The sequence below is a fragment of the Stegodyphus dumicola genome, chromosome 3 (genome assembly GCF_044657685.1).
Source record: "Stegodyphus dumicola isolate Sdum_Otavi_A_Nest chromosome 3, ASM4465768v1".
In the NCBI taxonomy this organism is placed as follows: Eukaryota; Metazoa; Arthropoda; class Arachnida; order Araneae; family Eresidae; genus Stegodyphus; species Stegodyphus dumicola.
In genome coordinates this window covers 37,979,054-38,000,051 of record NC_140770.1, presented here as the reverse complement: position 1 = coordinate 38,000,051, position 20,998 = coordinate 37,979,054, and the positions used below count along the sequence as shown (strand labels likewise).

The 20,998-nt window shown below is 33.8% G+C and overlaps 1 protein-coding gene across 1 annotated transcript in view; it reads left to right on the top strand.

Moving 5' to 3' along the window:
- Window positions 1–20,998, top strand: part of T3dh (Type III alcohol dehydrogenase) — a 76,564-nt gene that overhangs the window by 9,694 nt on the left and 45,872 nt on the right. The window contains exons 5-6 of the mRNA XM_035356281.2: window positions 13,000–13,154; window positions 18,752–18,948. Of these exons, the coding sequence (XP_035212172.2) occupies window positions 13,000–13,154; window positions 18,752–18,948 (352 nt within the window). The remainder of the gene's footprint in view (window positions 1–12,999; window positions 13,155–18,751; window positions 18,949–20,998) is intronic.

Here is a 20,998-nt window from a genome sequence, read left to right as displayed (position 1 = left end):
GACTCACAAGGAAAGATGCAACTGTTGAAGCCTTATATATAGTATTGGAGTTAATAAAATATGATTTTTGCCTGATTAATTGTGATTTAAATTCATTTAACTTTTGTTTACGAATTCACTTTTTTTAACGGAAAATCAAAACTTCTATGCATGCTTTTGAAAAACCTTTCAACATTTTCTTTTTTTTGGAAGTGCCACACTTATATGGCATACATAGCACAGAGATTTTGTATTCAGCATTGTAAAGAAAAACTGTTCTTCCCATTCTGTACTAAAATTGTATGTTTTTCTTTTCTTAACACTTGTTTTCGACATTGTAACCCTTTTTTAAAATATGACAGATTACTATTTGTACTACAAAACCACAAATAACACAAAATTGTCAAGTTTGAATGCTTGAAGAACATTATGACTGCTAGACCGTGGAACATTATTTATGTATTCAGTGCAGCAAGCAGCGAACACATGTGAACCAATGAATCTGTTACCTACATGTGTACTTAAAAATCCTTTCTAAAAAGTGCTTCCAATGAAGGTACATGCATTGTGTACACATTCATCGAATCGTTTGCTTAAGTAAACATACTCGCATCGATTGGGAAAAGGCGATTCTCCAGTCTGGTTGGCGTTGGTGTTCCATAAATATATTTCTTTTAGTATGCACGTCTAAGGTCTTAGTAAAGGCATTAACCTCAAAATGTCTTCGTGGTCCACCGGTCAATACCAATCATCTTAATGTCCACCCCTGTTTTAGACAATCTAAAGTTTGTCCATATTTATCTGACAAATGGCTGTTTCTAAGGTATACATCGAGAAGGTTTATAGGCAAGGACCATATTTTTGTCCGTATATAATACTAAAGGGACTTTAAATTTTAAAATTCGACAGAAAAGCATGTGTATTTTGGCATAGATTGTGAAATCAATTTCAAAAACAATCAAGCTTAGGAATGAAAGAATTTTATTGGGAAAGAAATCAGTAGAGCAAAGTGAAAATTAATGTAACATGATCTGTCAAGGAAAATATTAATGAAAAATGAAAAAATTAAGTATTAGAAATTTGAAAGCATTGAAAAATTAACATTATTAGCTAAATGGATTTCTTTAAACCTTCTCACATTAACAAAAATTTTTCTTCCTAAGTTAATGACATTAATTTTTCAATACTTTCAAAATTTTAATGTCTTTCCTTTTTCATGTTTCATAATTATATTTATCAACAAATCATGTTACATTTGTTTTTTCTTTGCTCCACTCATTTCTTTTCATGTAAAATTATTTCACTGTCTGACTCCTGAAATTTTCTTTCCCCCTTATGAAATAGAGAGACCTATGTCTGATTTTTCTCAAAATTGATTTCAAAATCAATGTTAGAATAAGGTTGCTTTCCTGTCTAATTTTAAACTCATATTCAGAAAACGTCTCTTTAGCATTAAATGAAGACAAAAATTTGGTACTTGTCCATAAACCTTCTTGTTGAGTACCCTGGAACCAACCTTTCTATTAGATAAATATGAATAAATTTTACTAAAACATTGCTATGTGTTTTTTGAGTGTATATTTTACTAAAACATTGCTATGTGTTTTTTGAGTGTATAAGGTACATACCTTATATTGTTGGTTAAAATGTCTTGTCTAAATGTCCATGTTAGCTAAATGTCTTGTTGACTAAATGTCCCTATTAGTTAAATGTCCTGTTGGCTGACTGTCCATGTCAGCTGGGTGCATTCTATATATTATGTTTTTTAAATATGCAACAAATATTTGATGAATGTATTAAAAAAAGTAGACAAATGAAAATAAAGTACAGCAAAAAATAAAGTTGTTTATTATGTGAATTCCAGTTTCATATATTTAACTTATATCCTCCCTTTAACAGCATATTGTTGTGAAGCTCCTATCAGTGCCCCACAATTGGTGGTTAATAAACTTTAAGTGATGCAAACCCAAGCTGTTCACTTGATTGCAGGAGCTGTGAAGTCTACACCTATTGATGCAATGTTATTGTTGACAGGAAATAAACCCTTCCAGGATATTATGATATAAGGCATTTCTCCCACCTTCTTGGCATGCTTTTCGTGGTGTGATGGTCTCCGCGCTCAGCACGTAATTGAGAGGTCCGTGGTTCAATTCCCGGCGAAAGCATTACATATTTTTCATTTTGCCTACTCCACAAAATACCTAATGTCTCTACAATGAAAAAGAGGACCTTTGTTCTGTATGAAAAGCTAATGCAGATTCAGGATCCCTACTGGAGGAACTACATAGTGAACCCTAGGAAATTTAAAACTCGGTATCGATTTATTCAAAAAGTCCTGGACATGAAGAAAGAGCTTGAGATTCCAGGTAATATACAACCTCTCTTGACAACCAGAAGCCCTTTAGAGGTGATTAATGTCAAAGTAAGGCTAGACATAGTGGAAGCCATCCATAGAAAAAGAAAAGTTACACCAAGCGTTTTGAAATGTCTTGCTTTGGAGACCATTGCGACTAAATATCCACCTATTCAATGGCTGCACATTTTTACCGATGGTTCTCAGTTTGACAGTCATTTTAAGGTTGGGGCTGGTGTATTTTTGAATCTCTTCTCTTTCTATTCCCTGCAGGATACATGTTGAAGGTATTCGTGGTTCATTTTTGTTTACTGTTACAACTTCGCTAAATCGAGACAAGCAGATGAATAAAACATAATTAAAGTTCTTACCTTAATAAAGTGTAATCCAAGCTGCCGATGTAAGGAACACGATCATTATATTAGCAAACACAAAATAACAAATTTATTAGGTATTAGAAGAAAACAAAATATCTAGAGATGATTACAAGCGTTGTTTACTGTCCATTGCATAACGCGAGAAGTGAGTCATACAAGTAGAGATTGTTTACTGTCCGCGAGAAGTGAGTCATACAAGGAGAGAATGTTTCTCCTTTTCGGATCAAGTCCAATCACAGTTAGCGGGGGTGAGGGGGAAAATTAACGTCGGAGTGTACAGCATCATCGCTGTCATTATGAATTGCTCCACAATCTCCCACTCGATGAGTTCTGTCCGAAGTAAGGCCGATTCCTTTTAATAAAAATTCCAGCTGTTGTCTGGGCAAAGGTTTCGTAAACATATCTACAACATTTTATATCGTAAACATATACATCATTTTACTGTTGCAGTGTTTTAATTTAACAATGCCTTGATTTTGTAGATCACATACGTAGTGATATTTCACATCGATGTGTTTGGTGTAACTGCTTCCTTTTTCTTTTCTGGAAAGATTTATGCATGACATATTGTCCTCGAATACAATGTTAGCTTCCTGTTGAGCGAAACCTAAATCAGTTGTCTAATCCATTGTAGCTCCTGCAATGTTAAAGCTAGAGCGATGTATTCGGCTTCTGTCTAAGATAGGGCGACACAATTTTGTTTCTTCCTTCCGCATGATACCGTACTGTTTCCTATTTGAAATATACACCGGTGTGCAAAAATTAAGGACGAGACGGTTTTTTCAATATAACTTTGTACAAAAGCTTTCCAAATCAACACATTTAATACCGTAAGATCCCCAATACGTAAGGACATGAGTAATGTAAGTAACACTTACTAAAAGAGAAATCAGAGGGATAAAAAGAAGCTTTATTGAAAAAGTAGCATGGAGCGCAATGCGACTGAAGGCCGAAACATCCCTGTGATGGGTGTCCAGCAAGAAACATCCGGTCTTTAATAGGTGATATGATCTCCCCTGACTGCTAGGCAGGTTTGACAGCGTCTGCCCATGCTGAGAATGAGGGTGTCAATGAGTTGTTGAGGCATTGCTGCCCATTGATCTTGCAGCGCCAATCGAAGCTCCGGAATCGTTACTGGTGGTAAGGTACGAGCTGTCAAGCGTCTGCCTAGAAAATCCCATACATGCTTGATGGGATCGAGATCCGGAGATCGTGCCGGCCAATCCATACGTTCAATATCCTTACTCTCTAAAAGCTGTTCGGCAGCTACTGTGCGATGACATGGTGCATTGTCGTCCATGAAAAGGAACTGCGGACCCATAGCGCCTCTAAGAAGACGCACATATGGAAGAATAATCTCGTTACAATGACGGGTCCCGTTGACTGAACCTGCGTCGATGATGTGAAGGTCTGTACAACTACCAAGCATGATGCCTCCCCAAACGAGAACACCGCCACCTCCATACGTGTCCCTTTCAATGATGTTCGAGGGATGATTGCGGCTTCCCTGCTCTCTCCAGATGAGTATGCAATGAGAATCGCTACTCAGACTGAATCTGCTCTCATCTGTAAAGAGTATCTGTCCCCATTCATTGTCTCTCCAATTCCGGTGTTCCCGGCACCACAGAGAACACCTTCTCCGATGGGCAGGCTTTAGAGGTACACACCGTACAGGGCGTCGTGCAAACAGACCACCACTGTGCAGTCTTCTGGCCACGGTAAAACGCGATATCGGTCGTCCAGTCGCCTGTGTCGTGTGTCTAGCGATTTCTCCCGCTGTCTGCCGCCTGTTTCTTCTGGCCGGTAAGGTAATATACCGGTCATCTGCGGGTGTGGTTCCTCGTGGATGACCACTACTTAACCCCCGGATAACTGTTCCTGTAGTTTGAAATTGTCTCCAAAGTCGTGAAACGATGCTGTGAGCCATTCCGAACTCTGCAGCCACACTTGTCACACTGCGGCCTTCCTCCAACTTCCCAATGATTCGACCTCGGGTAAAAGCATCCAGATGTCGTCTAACAGATTGATTATTCGTCATTTCTCGCTGAGGCAGCAACTCGGTGTGATTTTAACTGCTATACGGCGTGCAATCTCTTTGCCAGAAATACTGATCTTATACCGACAACATGCTTTATACTACTCAGACACTTCCCCATTACGTCTACCTGCATATCTGCGCATGTGCTACCGTACATCACCTTACTTAATCTCCTGATTGGTCTTTCTGTCCGCTCTGCCTCTTCGTTCAGCTGATATGCTAATTTTTCGACTTCGTCCTTAATTTTTGCACACCAGTGTATATCCGGATGTGGATTTTCTGTCAGAGGTATCTCTTGCCCAATCAGCGTCACTGTAAGCGTTGATGACTGGTACACCATTGGATTTTAGATGTAATTTGTAATTAATTGTAGCTCTCAGATATCGTATGATTTTAATGATACCGTTCCAGTCCGATGTTGATAGATTTTCTACTTTTCTGCTAAGTATTCCAACATTTTCTATGTCAGGTCTTGATACTGTTGCTAAATATAAAAGCGCTCCCACTGCTTCCCTATAATTCCGATTATCGGGGAAAACGTCATCCTGGTTGTTTTGATTCTTCATAGAATTCGTAGTCATGGGTGTATAGCTTAGTTTCTTTAGTGACTCTCCGTCGAATTTTTCAATCATACTCTTAATCTTGTTAGCTTGATGAAGTTTAAAGCTTCCGTCTTTTTCTCTTTTGATTTCAATTCCTAGATATGTAGACACTTCTCCAAGATTTCGAATGTCGAAATATTCTTTGAGAATTCGTTCAACTTCTTGAATTGATTCACACTTGTCACTCACGACTAATATGTCATCAACGTAAACGATTATGTAAGTTCTTGCGTTTTCTCGATTAGTGTAAAGGAACATGGATCAGCCTTTCCTTGAACGTATCCTTGTTTGCGCAGGATTTCAGCTATATTGTGATTCCAGTTTCTGGCTGCCTGTTTTAGTCCGTAGATACTTTTATTCAGTTTACAGACTTTATTTGCTTCTGAAGCAGAGATGTAGCCTTCTGGTTGCTTCTTATATATATATATCTGCTTTCAGATCTCCATATAGAAAAGCTGTTTTTACATCGAAGTGATTTACGTGCATTTTCTTTTGAGCTGCTATTGCCAAAATAGTCCTTATTGTGGTATACATTACGACTGGTGGGAATGTTTCGCCGTAGTTGTGCCCAAATTTTTGGCAATATCCTTTAGCTACTAAACGAGCTTTATATCTGATAACATTACCTGAAGCGTCGGATTTTGTTTTAAATGTCCACTTGTTTCCATTTGCTTTCTTTTTTTTTGGAAGATCGACTAGTTCCCATGTTTTGTTCCTCTTCAGTGCTTCCATTTCTTCTTTCGTAAATTTTAACCACAGTTCCTTTTCTTTGGTAGGAAAAGTTTGCAGTTCTTCCCAGTCTTTAGGAACTTTGATTTCTTCATTCTTAGCCATGTATGAGAATCTGTTTGGTGGGATTCCTTTAGTCGTTCTGTGGGATCTTCTCGGTAATAGGGGAATTTCTTCTGTTTCAATTACTTCCTCTGTAATAGCATTTGGACGTGGTTCTGTCAATTTATTTTCTTTAAAAGGCCATTCTTCTATTTCCTCATGCTGATCATTTAATTGATGAGGCATTTCTTCTTTTTTGTTTTCATCGAATATTACGCTTCTTCTGATCACGACATTGTTTGCATGTGGCATGTAAATTCTGTATCCTTTAGTATGGTCACTATATCCGACAAGAATTCCTTTTTCTGCTCTTTTGTCTAGTTTGCTTCTTTTCTGCTTTGGAACTCGACAATAAGCTGTGCTGCCGAAAACTCTGATATGGCTTAGATTCGGCTTCTTATTATTCCATTGTTCATACGGTGTTTTTTCAACTGATCTTGATGGTAGCCTGTTTTGTAGATAGGTGGCTGTCATTACGGCTTCACCCCAAAATTCTCTTTTGAGTCCTGAATCGAGTAGCAGGCATCTTGTCATTTCCATTAAGTATCGATTTTTTCTTTCCGCTCTACCGTTATGTTGCGGTGAATATGCTACGGAGGTTTGATGTTCGATTCCCTCTTCCTTTAGGTAGTCTTCAATCTCTTTGCTTGTATATTCTCCTCCATTGTCTGTTCTTAAGACTTTTGGCTTCTTTCCAAATTTGTTCTTCGTCATGGTTACAAATTGTTTTAATTTGGAGATAACTTCATCTTTTGTAGCTAGCAGATAGATCGTTGTGTATCTCGAATGATCGTCGATGAATGTTATGAAGTATTTCTTTCCTCCTAGTGATGTCGTACCGATTGGTCCACAAATATCTGAATGTATCAAGTCTAGAACTGATTTTGCTCTATAGTTGTTTAGCTTGGGATACGGCAATTCAGTCATTTTGCCTCTGATACAGCATTCGCATTCTTTTTTCTTCTTGGCTTCTCCGTCAATCCTTATTCCGGTTGCCAGGTCATCACTCTTTAGCCTCTTGATTGCTTCATAATTTCTGTGTCCTAGCCTTCTATGCCAAAGATCTATACTATTTTCTCTTCTTTCTGCAGCTGCAAATTTGGCTGTTTTTCTTTGCGATTCAACTAAGGTATATAAATTTCCTTCTGCTTTAGCAATTCCTATGTTTTTATTTTTCTTCTTTATTCTGCAAATATCTTTTCAAATTCAACTGTAAATCCTTTCTTTGTAATTTTTCTTACGGATATCAATCAATTCTTCTAAGTCAGGAACGTACAGAACATCTACGAGTCTCACTTCTATTTCATTATCTTCGTTGTCTGTACAGTATAAGTATCCTTCTCCTATACCTTCGGACTTCATCTGCGTGCTGTTGACAATTGTTATCTGCTCAGTTTTGCTTCTATCCAGTTTGGTGAAAAAGTTTGTGTTATCGGTCATATGACAAGTAGCACCTGAGTCAACTGACCAATTTGAATTTTGAAGTTTTCTTTCTCTGGTGACTTCGAACGTGTAATTCTCAATCTTCTCACGATTCTTATCTTCATTTTCATCTTCATGTGTATCCTCGTTTACAGCAACTTTCGTTTTCTGTTTATTTCCATAATTTCCTTTATTTGTTTGTTTTTCATTCTTGAAAAAAAAAGTTACTTTCGTTTTTATCTTTTTCTTTGTGGTTATTTAAGAATCTGCACTCTTAGAAAAAGAGTGTCCTATTTTTTTTGCAATAATTGCATCTTCGTTGATTGAAATGCTTGAATTTTGTGTTAAAATACGTTTTGAAGGCAGTCGTTTCTTCTGCTCGCGTGCCTTCTTTTCTTCTTAGGCATACATCGATGAGTTTCGTTTTCACGTATTCCAGCGCTAGTTCTTTTTCTGGGCGTGCTTCTAAAGCTGTAATAAGATTTTCGTAGCTTTTTGGTAAGCCGCTTAGTAAGAGCGCTGCAATGTGACTGTCCTTTATTTCTTCACCGATTTCTCGCAGTTCGTCTACGATTTCGAGCATCTTGTTGACATGTTCTTCGAGTTTGTATTTGTTTTCTGCTTTTAACGTATACAGCTTTCTCAGAAGGTAAAGTTTACTGGAAAGATTCTTTCTTTCATGTATTTTCTTTAATTCATTCCATATTACTTTGTCATTTTATTTCTTATGTGTACGATTTGGTTGTCTTCTACGAGTAAACTAATGGTAGCTTGTGCTTGTTCATCTCCATTCGACATTTATTTCTTTTGGTGTATCATCTGCTATTAAATCCCATAAATTTTCCTTTCTCAGGATCATTTCGAGTTTGTATTTCCATACTTGATAATTGTTATTGTTTAGTTTCATGATCAAATATTTATTTTCGCAGCTAGTAGCCATTTCTGCTTCTGTATTTCGAGTGCGCAGTACACAACTATGCAGTTTTGTTTCGCTTTTGAAGACAGGCTTGGCTATTTCCTTTTTCGGATTATCCAGCGGTAATTTATGACAAAGTATCTTTTCTGTTTTTTTATTCTTGATAGCTTATCTCAACATATTTTATGCGTTTAGTTGAAGTAAACATACTGTCGGTCTCATAATCTATTGTTGAAGGTGTTCGTGGTTCATTTTTGTTTACTGTTACAACTTCACTAAATCGAGACGAGCAGATGAATGAAACAGAATTAAAGTTCTTACCTTAATAAAGTGTAATCCAAGCTGCCGATGTAAGGAACATGATCATTATATTAGCGAACACAAAATAACAAATTTATTAGGTATTAGAAGAAAACAAAATATCTAGAGATGATTACAAACGTTGTTTACTGTCCATTGCATAACGCGAGAAGTGAGTCATACAAAGAGAGAAAGTTTCTCCTTCTTTTTGGATCAAGTCCAATCACAGTTAGCGGGGGTGAGGGGGAAATTAACGTCGGAGTGTACAGCTTCATCGCTGTCATTATGAATTGCTCCACAATACATTGGTACCTTCTTTGATGGCGAATTAGTAGCCATCTGTATAGCCTTACAGCAGTTCTTAGCTATTCATTACAAGTTTGCAAAAGCAGTCATTTTTTTTTTCTATTCTCACATAGCCATTCAGTCAATTAGCTCTGCTGAACGCCCATTAACACCTGAAATTTTGCAATGTCAAGAATTCTTGAGAACTCTCACTTTAAAGGGGAAACAAATCATTCTCCAGTGGGTGCCTGTCCATTCGGGCCTTTGGGGTATGAACAAGCAGGCTTACTTGCAAAAAGAGGTGCCAATTTACTACAACATCCTAATACAGTCATTTCTTATTGGAGGATCAAACTGTGTTTACGTCTGTAAGTCTGTATGTTAACTGTTTGTAAGTTTATTTACGTCTAATATACAAAATCTTGAGACTTTTACAGCGTTCAAAAGTTGAAGAATGATAAATCCATCTCTTATTCCCAATAATCCAAGATATTATGTAGTCGCGGCTTTCCGTCTGTCTACAGGACATGATTGCATTGCCGCCCACCTGCACCACGTAGGCATTTCAGGTGATCTGATTGGCCCACTTTGTAATTCTGAAGAAGAAATAGACAGGAACCACCCTGCTTCAGTGTGGGGCTCTTCGTGGTCTTAGAAGAGTTGAGATACTAGGAAGCAAGAGAGCTTTTTAGGCAATGACTTCGGTCATTTTGTTCTTAGATCTATTGTGTGTAACCCTTTGTTTGTAAGATTTTAGTTCTTTGTAACTTTTTGCCCAGCCATTGGAAATAAAAAAAAATATTTAAATATGCAAATGAAGTCTAGCATTATATCTAGAGATTGAAAAAAAAAGTATGATAGTAATTTAAGTCCCTTAAATAGTGTAAGTCTTAAATGTCTAGAAATAGCAGTGAAGTGTTTAGATTAACAAGAAAACTCAGATACAGTTCTGTTGGAATATTTAAAAGTGTGTAATATGCCTGCAGGCAAAATTGTTTTCTTTCAAGCAAAAACTTTACAATCTTTCATTTATTTATATTTAAAAAATTTGATTACCTTCCAGTTTTATAAAAAATATCATGTATTTTAAAAAGGTGGATGAAGGCAAATATTATTATTCAAGTGGCTGTATTAAGCTGGGTTAAGCTGGAATAAATTTTATGTGGCTTGTATTCCTGCAATCTTCTCGGTGATTTTATAGGAAATTGAAAATTGAAAGATGCTTTTGCAAATGCAGGAAGAGAAATTAGCTAACAACTGTAGTATTTGTAAGATAATAAGTGATATAGTTAATGTCATGAAGAAGTTTTTCATACCAGAATTTTGCCTTTAGCAGCCTTTTATTCGGTCCAAGGTTCGAATCCCGCGAACGGGCTGGCTGCATGGGCGTTTTCGTGGTTTTCTCCATGTGTAACGTGTATACGAGCCAGTTTCCCTTAGAAAGTCCTCAACGAAGGCATCCCTCTCCTTAGGCAGATAGCCCTCGAGGCTTTGCCATAATCACACACACACACACTCAACCCTTAGCAGCCTTTTAAATCTCAAATTCACAATCAGGAGACATTTATGCTATTTATAACAAGCAAACTCAGACATTATGGTGTAGAAGGAAAAGAAGTTATCCCTGTGCAGGATTTTCCCATCTATCAAAGCTTGCATTGCAGACAATACTTGACCCACATAAAGTATTGTTTGGTATTTCAGTATGACACATGATGCATGTGGATTTAAGTGCAATTGGACCATGCTTTTTATTCATGGATGAGCTATGTTACAGTTATATTTCATATTTGAAATAAGCAGTCATGTAACCTGTGTTCACCTTTATCAGGTGATATTAACTTATCAGTACAGTCAAAAATCGTTAATTCGGACACCCATAATCCGGAATGATCTATAACTCAAAGACCTGAAAGCTAAAAACTTTCTGCGCATGCGCCGCGTTGGCACATGCGCACAGGCGTTTTACGCGTGCGCGTAAGACTCTGACTACTGCGCATATGCGTGTGCGCAAGTGCGGAATACGTTTTCGCCTGCGCGTTTAATGTATAACGGACGGTGTAAGCTAAAATTATCTAATTATCTATTTCAGTTAATGATTGCATTGTTCCTTAATCTTCGAATTGGATCCCGCTTATTATTTTTTGCAGACTGTAAGAGCAATTTTATAAAAGTAAACTTGAACTTTCGATTATGTCAAATAGAATTTCCGATGCTGGAACTTCCAAAGGATCTACAAAACGAAAGTATGGTTCGATGTCCAACAAACAAAAAGTGGAATTGCTGAAAAAATGGATAAAGACATGAAGAATGTGACAGAGAGGTTAGTGAAAACGAAAAAATATCGATTGACAAGTTAGTCGGTATTCTCGGCACAGCAACTAACGGGACTTGAACAGGGGAACTTTGTAACTGAACAAGAAATTATGTCTGTTTATAGAATTAAAGAGAAAGTATTATCACATAAAACGTAGCAACTTAAACAACTTACATCGAAAGAAATGTTTAATAAAGTAAACAAATAAATATTAAGTTTTTTTTTTTTTTTTTTTTTTTTTTTTTGTGTGTGTGTGTGTGTAAATTTTGATACCCTTTAGATCATAATTGTTCTTTATTTCATAAATTACGGTTTCATATTTTTAATTTTAGAATTTCTGCATGGCATCTTACGAGATTTAAACTGATGATCTATAATCCGGAAAAATCGATAATCTGGAATCGCCGAAGTCCCGACGAGTCCGGATTAACGACTTTTGACTGTATTAGTTGTGCTAGTTTTTGAATGTGCTTATTGTAAATCTAATCTCTTGTACACTTAATACATTAATGTAAAAGCAGCCATTAAATCTGTCTGTTATTGAAGCAGCTTTATTATGACCAAATTTAGTTGGCATGTTTTCTGACTATTGATTATTTGTTAAGGACATAGGAGAGATATGCATATAGTGTATAGATTTGGAGCATGGAATTTTTGCATTTAATATTTCATTATTGTAAGTATGTCAAGCAGATGTATTTCTGACCGTGAAATTAACTGTGCAGTATTGGGAAATGCTGTATAATAAAAATCTGTGAAATTAAAAATATGAATCATAAGGAGAATTAAACATCAAACAAGTTTTACTACCAGCAGCTTAAAAATTCTAGGATCAGGAATTACTTCACTGTTAATTAACTATTGAGCTAAACTTATTTGAATGATTCTTATCAACTGAATTTAATCTTTGATATTTAAGTAATATTGCATATTACTAAGCAATATTGTATGTGTTTTTTAAAGAACTTGTTACAAATTTTACTCTTATGTATCTTGTAGTTAAATGCTTAATAAATTATACTTCAAGCAAGTATTCAAATCATATTTACTCATTAGTTTTGAGATTAATTGAAACTCAAGAGTGAATATTTCTCTGTAGCTAATATTTGTCATTTCTTTTGATAAGTCTGTTTGAAAAATTGATTTGGGTCCATAGTACTTAAATATCAAAGATTAAATTCAGTTGATAAGAATCATTCAAATAAGTTTAGCTCAATAGTTAATTAACAGTGAAGTAATTCCTGATCCTAGAATTTTTAAGCTGCTGGTAGTAAAACTTGTTTGATGTTTAATTTTCCTTATGATTCATATTTTTAATTAGTTGTGTTTTCAAATAAAATTTATCAGAACTAATTATTCTGGATTGCATTCATTATAGTGTTTTATAATCTATAAATAAAAATATTGAAAAATTCATGTCATTTGTATTTTTACAAATTATGTAATGTTTTTGATAGTGAACAATGAAATATAAACATATACTTGAATTGTATTAAGAAAAATATGAAATATAAATTTATTTATATGTATATTTATACATTTGCATGTATATACTTATTAATTTGAATATTTTGTTTAGGACTTGAAAAATTTAAATGCTAAAAAAGTGTTGTTGATGACAGATTCTAATATAAGCACCCTTCCTCCGATGACTGAAACTTTGGACTCCATTCATAAACATGGAATAGAGTATGATGTCTTTGATAAAGTTCGCATTGAACCAACTAATGTGAGGTATTTATTTTATGTATTTCTTCATTATGATGTTTTATACACTACTCAATAATCAGTTGCTTTTGGGATAAAGAAGAAAGCATTACTATTGGTTTTGCTTAGTGAATAGAAGCTAATTTTATAATGTTAGCAATATATTAATTCTTTGCATAAAGCAGAGAAGATAAAATAATTTCTATGGGAAGTATAAAAGTATTAAAGCATTCACAAAAATATTAAGCTAAAAAAGAGTTTATAGTAAAAAATGAAATATATATATATATATATATATTTAAAAAAAAACTTTAAAACTTAAGCACTATATGGTAAAAATATTTTTTTTAATTGCTACAGTATGCTTGGTCATATGTTATTAGAAATAAAATCATAAGGCTGCTAACAATGACAAATGTCAAATTAAGAATGTCAAAGAGAAATTTAAGGGAATTGAATGGAATTATTTTTATGTAGAGTAGTATGCCTGAAGCCACTGGTAACTTATTCTAAGACATATTGTGGATAACAGCAAACACAAACTGGTTTGGAAACATGGCAACTACTTCCTTATTGACCAGTGTAGCTTCTCGTACAATTTGAATGTTTTTGACGTTAAACATCTTCCTAAACCAATGCAGCATCCTTTGCTTAATATAAAAAAGGTTGTTTTTCTCTTTTAACCCATCTTTTTTTTTAACCCTGTTTCTCTCTTTTTTTTTCCTTCTCTCCCTCTCCCATCTAATTTCACTCCATCCCTTAAAAAAAGAGATTTTTGCACTAAATTTCCCTTAACTCTGTCTTTAACAATCTTTCTTTTCTCATTAGCAAATCTTTGTTGCAGCACTCAACATTTTTTTATTTACATTACAGTGGCTTCCAAATGTGAAACCAGTGATACTATCAGTGCTTCTAAATTTAAGAGAAGCAATGGTATCATATGATTAAAGAGAACACAGAAATTTTGAATGAACAGAACAACAGAAGGGGAAAAATAATCATGTCCCCAATGTCTTTCTCTCTCCCCCCCAATCTCTTTGTGTCAACAGGTTACTTTTTTAATGTTCATGCTTTCCAGTAAAAAACTTAAGGCCTTTCTCTGCTTTTATTAGCATTTTATCCTGTGATATGGCAGTAATTTTTGCAGTTTGCAGTGCAGCAGAAAACTAAAATGAATTTTTTTCTTATGCTTCAATATTTAACAAGATTCACCATTGCCATAAAACCTGTTAGTTTCTGTGTATGATTATTTTTCCCCTTCTGTTGTTCTGTTCATTCAAAATTTGCCATTCTCTTTAATCAATAAGATACCATAGCTTCTCTTAAATTTAGAAGCACTGGTAGTATCGCTGGTCTCATATTTGGAAGGCACTGTAATGTAAATAAAAATAATTTGAGTGCTGCAATATAGTTGCTAATGAGAGAGAAAGATTATTAAAAGCAGAGTTAAGGAAAATTTAGGTGGCAAAATCTTTTTTTTTTAAATGGATGGAGTGAAATTAGACATTTTTGGTAGTCATTGCTCGTACTGTCATTTTTATAGCTGTCATGAGGGAAAGATCAGTTAAGAAAAAGACAATTCTGAAGGGCGACCTGTAACTGGAAACTGTACATAAGATTCCGAAGATGACCATTTCCATCCTTCCTTTCCATTTAATTACATCATTTGAGAAGGTGATATAAAAATTACATATGATCATATTGTATAAGTTATGGACTGTTAAAATTACATATTGTATAAGTTATGGACTTCACTAGTGGCTGCTGAATATTGATGGTCTGAAATAGCTTTGAATGCAGATAAACAGATTGGCTGCATGTTAGTTTTCTGTGGTTTTCCCCATGGGTAATAAAGACATAAACTAGTTTTCTTTGGCCCACGAGTGGCCAACGATAAAGTCGCTGAACACTGGTAGTTCAGTCCAAAGTTAGAATCCTGTGAACAGGCTGGCTGAGGGTGTTTTCATGGTTTTCACCCATGTTTAACATGTATATGAGCCAATTTCCCTGAGAAAATCCTCCATGAAGGTGTCTTTCCCTTAAGACAGATAGCCCTCGAGTGCAGTGCTTTGCCGTAATCCAATAAACGATATTGAAACCAAAAAAAACTAACCTAACATACCTTTGAAATTCTGTTACTGTCCTAATACAATTTTTATTGGCCCTATATTTTATATATGTAACTATTAAGATCATGATGGAAAAAAATTGTAATTTTTTTATGTAGAATATTGTTTTATACTTTTAAGTTCATAGACTGGGAGAAAAGTAAAAAAGAAAGGAAGTCGCTGAAATTAGGAAAATTATTCTCTTTAATCGACATGCAACAAAGTATGTGACATCATCAACTTTCAAGAACCTTCTGTATAATAAAAGGCACAAGATTTCATTCAATTCATTTAAATTTCTGTGTGATTTAGAAACTCACTCACATCATCTTTCAAAACCATGGGAATGCTAACTATGAAGAATATAAAAAATCTTTCATTGTTAGCAATCTGACGATAACTAAGAAAACAGAATATTTTCTCAAAAATTGTGAAATTTGGTATATCAAGTGAGAAAGTTGGAAAAACTGTCATTTGGAATATTATTTTTCAATCTATTCAGTGGTGCAAAGTTTAAAAGGTGGCAGAAATTAGTTTGGAAATTAAGGAAAAAAACATCAGCTTTAAATTAAAGAAAAAAAAATCTATACCATATTTTGAAAAAAGTTTCTGTACAGTATTTAAGGAATACATGCTTGTGCAGAATTTTAGAAAATTATGTCTGTAGAAGGAGACTGGGAAAAAAAAAAAAAAAAAAGGTACTATATTATGCTGTTGATCATGAAAGTTGACTACTGTTGGTCATCAAAGATAGTGGATATCATGTCAATGTTATACCAGTCATTGCTGCAGAATTCTAAAGGATTTGATACTTCTTTATTTAATCCTCTGAGCACTATGACTGGCTTCATTCTGTGGGAAAACATTCAGTCATGAATTTTTTTAATGACTTTGTATATATTAACAGATAATTAAAGATATTTTCCTTTTCTTACTTTCTTTGATAATGCAAATGTCATCTTATAATGAATGTCATTTTATGAAAATAGAGACTAAAATAAGTAATTATGCAAATATAGCTAATAAATGACATTTAAATCCTCGTGACATATCTAAAAACCCACACCACTCGGAGGAAAATGAACAATCAGTATTCTATCTGCTTTGTTACTGCACTTTGTAAAAAGACTTTCATCAATTTCTACTAGTTTGTTAGATCCCTTAGTTTTAACAAAAGCATTGCTTAAAATGCTTTCAGTACAGATTTCTTCCTGGTAATTATTCCAACCTGTGTTTTATCAGCCATATTCAGCTAAGCATATCTTGTCCAGTAATTAACAAGTATCTTTTTTATAGCTGAATGCCATAACTTAAATATTAATCCACTGCTTGCTTTTCTATAGAAGGCAATTCCTAAATTTTAATCATGTTATCAAAATGCCAGAAAAAATGTGTAGCAACTATAGCTAATTTATATTCTTCTTTATAAGTATAAAAAGTAGCTTATAGAGTATCAATCAGAGTTACATCAAAGAAAAGAGTTGATGTTATCATACTTATCCATAACTGATGCTAAATTGTAACAGCTTGGCAATAGTTTAATACTTGACAAAATAACACTTACATATAAAAAAGAATTTCCAGATTTGGCCCTAAAAATAAAAAGCTAAATAAAACTGTGTAAAAAGTTTGTTTGCAAAATGGCAAACGATATCAATCAAACTTGTACCAAACAGACTTTTTTAATGTGCTAGATTTTCCCAGAAGCTTCCTATTCATTAAAAGAATTAAATCTGAATGTGCTGATGAAGATTTTTATTTTAATATCAGTATTAAAATTAAGATTAATTTAAATGAAAATTTTAATCTTATCTTGAAACCCTTACCACTGTTTCTGTAGCATTTTTTTCCAATCCTCTTTTTATGGCAATTTAATAGAATGTATATATTAAAATTCCAAGAGCATATCATGCAAATTTTTCATTGTAAATATTTCTTAAAACAAATTTATATTGTTTCTATTTTTCAGATTCTACTGATATGAACACTAAGTAAAAAATGTAGCAAAGATAAAAAGGGGTGATAAATAAAAAGAAATAAAGCCCTAAATGTGAAATCTGACTTGGGAGAGAACATAAACTAATAAGAAAAATAAAATCAACTTTAAAATGGATTACTAATATATATAACAGAGCAGAAAGTAGATAACAAAAGAATAGCACACTAAATTTCGTTATAACTTTAAACACCAGTTCTTAAATTCTGTTATATTCTAAATTGTTAAAAAAGTGTACAAAATATAAGAAAATATTGTTATCTATTGTTAGGAATTCATGTTCATTCCTGTTAATCATGGAGCTGAAAAACGATGTCACGACCATCTACGTATGAGTGCAAACAGTGAAAATTTTCTGAGGAGTCATACATATTAAGATGATGATCTACATTCTGTGGGAAAACATTTTTTTGGCCTTGTCTCTTTGTCTTTTGATGTGGCCACAGAGTTTCTCTGATTAAGTTATGGCATTTCTCTGTCCTATGATTCCAATGGAAGTGCAGGCATTTTTAGTGCCAAGTCAGAAAAGACTGCTGAAATGTTATGGTATTGTCCCAAATAGAAGTTTCTGAATGAACTAATGAAGAGTTTTAGTATCAATGGATAGCGAAATAGTCAGCCCATTGACTAATCTTTTGAAATTTATGTTTTTATTTTGTATTGTTTCTCCTATACATATAATAAAATAAATCATACATGTAAAATAATGACAAGCTTAAGTTCTTTAAAAATAATTCTCTGTCGTAAGGCTAATGAAATGACTACGAAATATCATTTCATATATCATCATCATGTGACTGTTTCCATATTTCCTTGGAAATGATTACATAGTTTCTAAACTAGGTCATGAAAGAACAGAACTTCTCTCTTCTTGAAGTAGTAGTGCTGCTTATATTTTTAAGTGTAGAAATTTGCCTAATTAATATTTTTTTAAATCATTCCACCGAAAAACGTTCTCGGTTGATTATACTGAGTAATGACGAGAAAGAAATTAATTAAATTAAAGTTGCATTAAATTAAAATAATATTTTTTGTTTTGTGTTGTACATACATTTATATTTTTAATAAAAATTAAAGTTATTTATGTAGAATTAAAAAAAATACTTGGTTTTAATAAGTTTTCGGAACATAACTCCCCTTTTTCGTACTGGCTCTGGATCTCGTACAACATGGTTTCACACAACATGGTATTTTTTAGGAACCTATCTATCATGTTATAGGAGGGTTATCTGTATAGCTGCATAAAATAACATTAATTATGTAAGAAATTGAATGGGATCAGAAGGTTAATTCATTATATGTGGGATTTGTTATAGAGGGGTTCAACTTTTGTATATCATAACAATTGCACATTTTTTTTACATGGTGAACAGTTTAATTTATTTTTCATTTTATATCACAAACTATCTTGATGAAGAAATTTAGTAATATTATTAATATTTTCCTCTTTTAGTAATAAATTACTTTTCTCTTAATTTAATGCTTCTTTTTTACATGTGTGTTCTGAATTCAAATCGCAGTTTCGAACAAGCTATCTCATTCGCTAAGAAGAAACAATATGATGCATTTGTTGCTGTTGGAGGTGGTTCTGTGATTGATACATGCAAAGCTGCCAATTTGTACTCCAGTGATCCTGAAGCAGAGTTTTTAGATTATGTGAATGCACCAATTGGAAAAGGAAAGCCTGTTACATGCAACCTGAAGCCATTAATAGCTGGTGAGCAATTCTCATTTGTAGTCAATTCATTAATGTTTCTGTTTCTTTCCTATGCTTAATTATTATGATTGATAGTACAGTCAAAAGTCGTTAATTCGGACACCCATAATCCGGAATGATCTATAATCCGGACCTCAAAGCTAAAATCTTTCTGCGCATGCGCCGCATTGACGCATGCGCATAGGCGTTTTACTCGTGCGCACAAGACATTTACGACTGCGCATATGCGTCTGCGCAAGTGCAGAATACGTTTTCGCGTGCGCGTTTAATATATAACGGACGGTATAAGCTAAAATTATCTAATTATCTATTTCAGTTAATGTTGATGATTGCGTTGTTCTTTAATCTTCGAATTGGATCCGGCTTATTATTTTTTGCAGACTGTAAGAGCAATTTTGTAAAAGTAAGCTTGAACTTTCGATTATGTCAAATAGAATATCCGATGCTGGAGCTCCCAAAGGATCTAGAAAACGAAAGTATGTTTCGATGTCCATCAAACAAAAAACGAATTGCTACAAAAAATGGATAAAGGCATATTCTTTGTTTATCTAACCGTTCCGAAATCTGTTTATCAATTTCACGCTGCTCTGCGCGGGGGGGGGGGACGTCGCGGCGCGCAATGAACTGGAAGTTGATTTGTCAACACTATCGTTATCTTCAGGGCAGATGTTTTTATTTTATTATATGTAGTATTTATTATTCGGCTTATAATTCCTTACTAAATGTAGTATTTAATTTCGATGTACTCCGTCTTTGATATGATTTAAATAAAATTCCTCGTCATTATAAATATCACGAATACAAATCAAATAGTTTTCTGGTTGCAATTTTCTAATTTCGGCTATGCGTAAGGTATGCTTTACGCATCCGCGCGTTGAAAGAAATGTTTAATAAAGTAAACAAATAAATATTAGGCTTCTTTTTTGGTAAATTTTGATACCCTTTAGATCATAATTGCTCATTATTTTATAAATTACGGTTTCATATTTTTAATTTTATAATTTCTGCATGCCATCTTACCAGATTTAAACTGATGATCTATAATCCGGAAAAATCGATAATCCGGAATCGCCGAAGTCCCGACGAGTCCGGATTAAAGACTTTTGACTGTAATAGTTTTCTGTTGATTTTATAATATTTTTCATATACAGAAAAAGTCCAGAAATCTGCAAAGCTTGGGACAAGAGGTTGTGCGGATTTTAGGATTTTGCAGATTTCAGGACAGAAAAGATAAATAAAAAGTGCAAAATAAATAAGGCGTATTAGATACATTTAATTAAATTATTATATACATTATTGAAATAATTTATTATATGCATTAAATTATTATTACATATATAAACTGATTATATTATTCATTGTATTATATGTACACAGCATCCAGGTTTGCCGATTTCGCCTCATGCAAAGATTTCCGGTTTCGGATTCTGGTATTAAAATCACTGTTGCTGTAAAATTGCAACAGCTTTTCTTTATTTTTCTGTATATCATACACACTCATGTCGCAATTCCATACGATTCTGCTATAAACCGAGGACTGGAACTTTCCCCATCTTTTGCAGAATTTGCACTTTTTGCATTAACCGTCAATGCAACGTGTTTACGTTTTTCAACGTTGCAAGCAGTAAAATCATGAGTGCGTTTCTTATCTGTCATTGTATTAAAAAGGGCTGAAATTTAAAATATTCTTAATTTATCCACAAAATATCTGGGTTAAAAAAAAAGGCAGCACTAAATAATCTTGTGAAATAACAAAGCTCAGAAAATATAACAACATGAATCGTGAACTTGAAAGAAGAGTGAGTGAATCATCTGCTTTTTTACCTCGATGCAAATTAGATGGTAAAGAACTTTTATCATGATGTCAATAATTTGGTATTTTCCATTATGGCTCATTATTATTCTGTAATTATGACGTCATTATTCAGTAAGTATTTTTTCTTCAATATTTTGTACTCAATGTTACGGTTTCCGGAACCTATAAACTGAATGTTTATATTTTGAGAGGCACTGCAGATTTCAGGAGTTGGCAGATTTTCAGGTCAGCGGA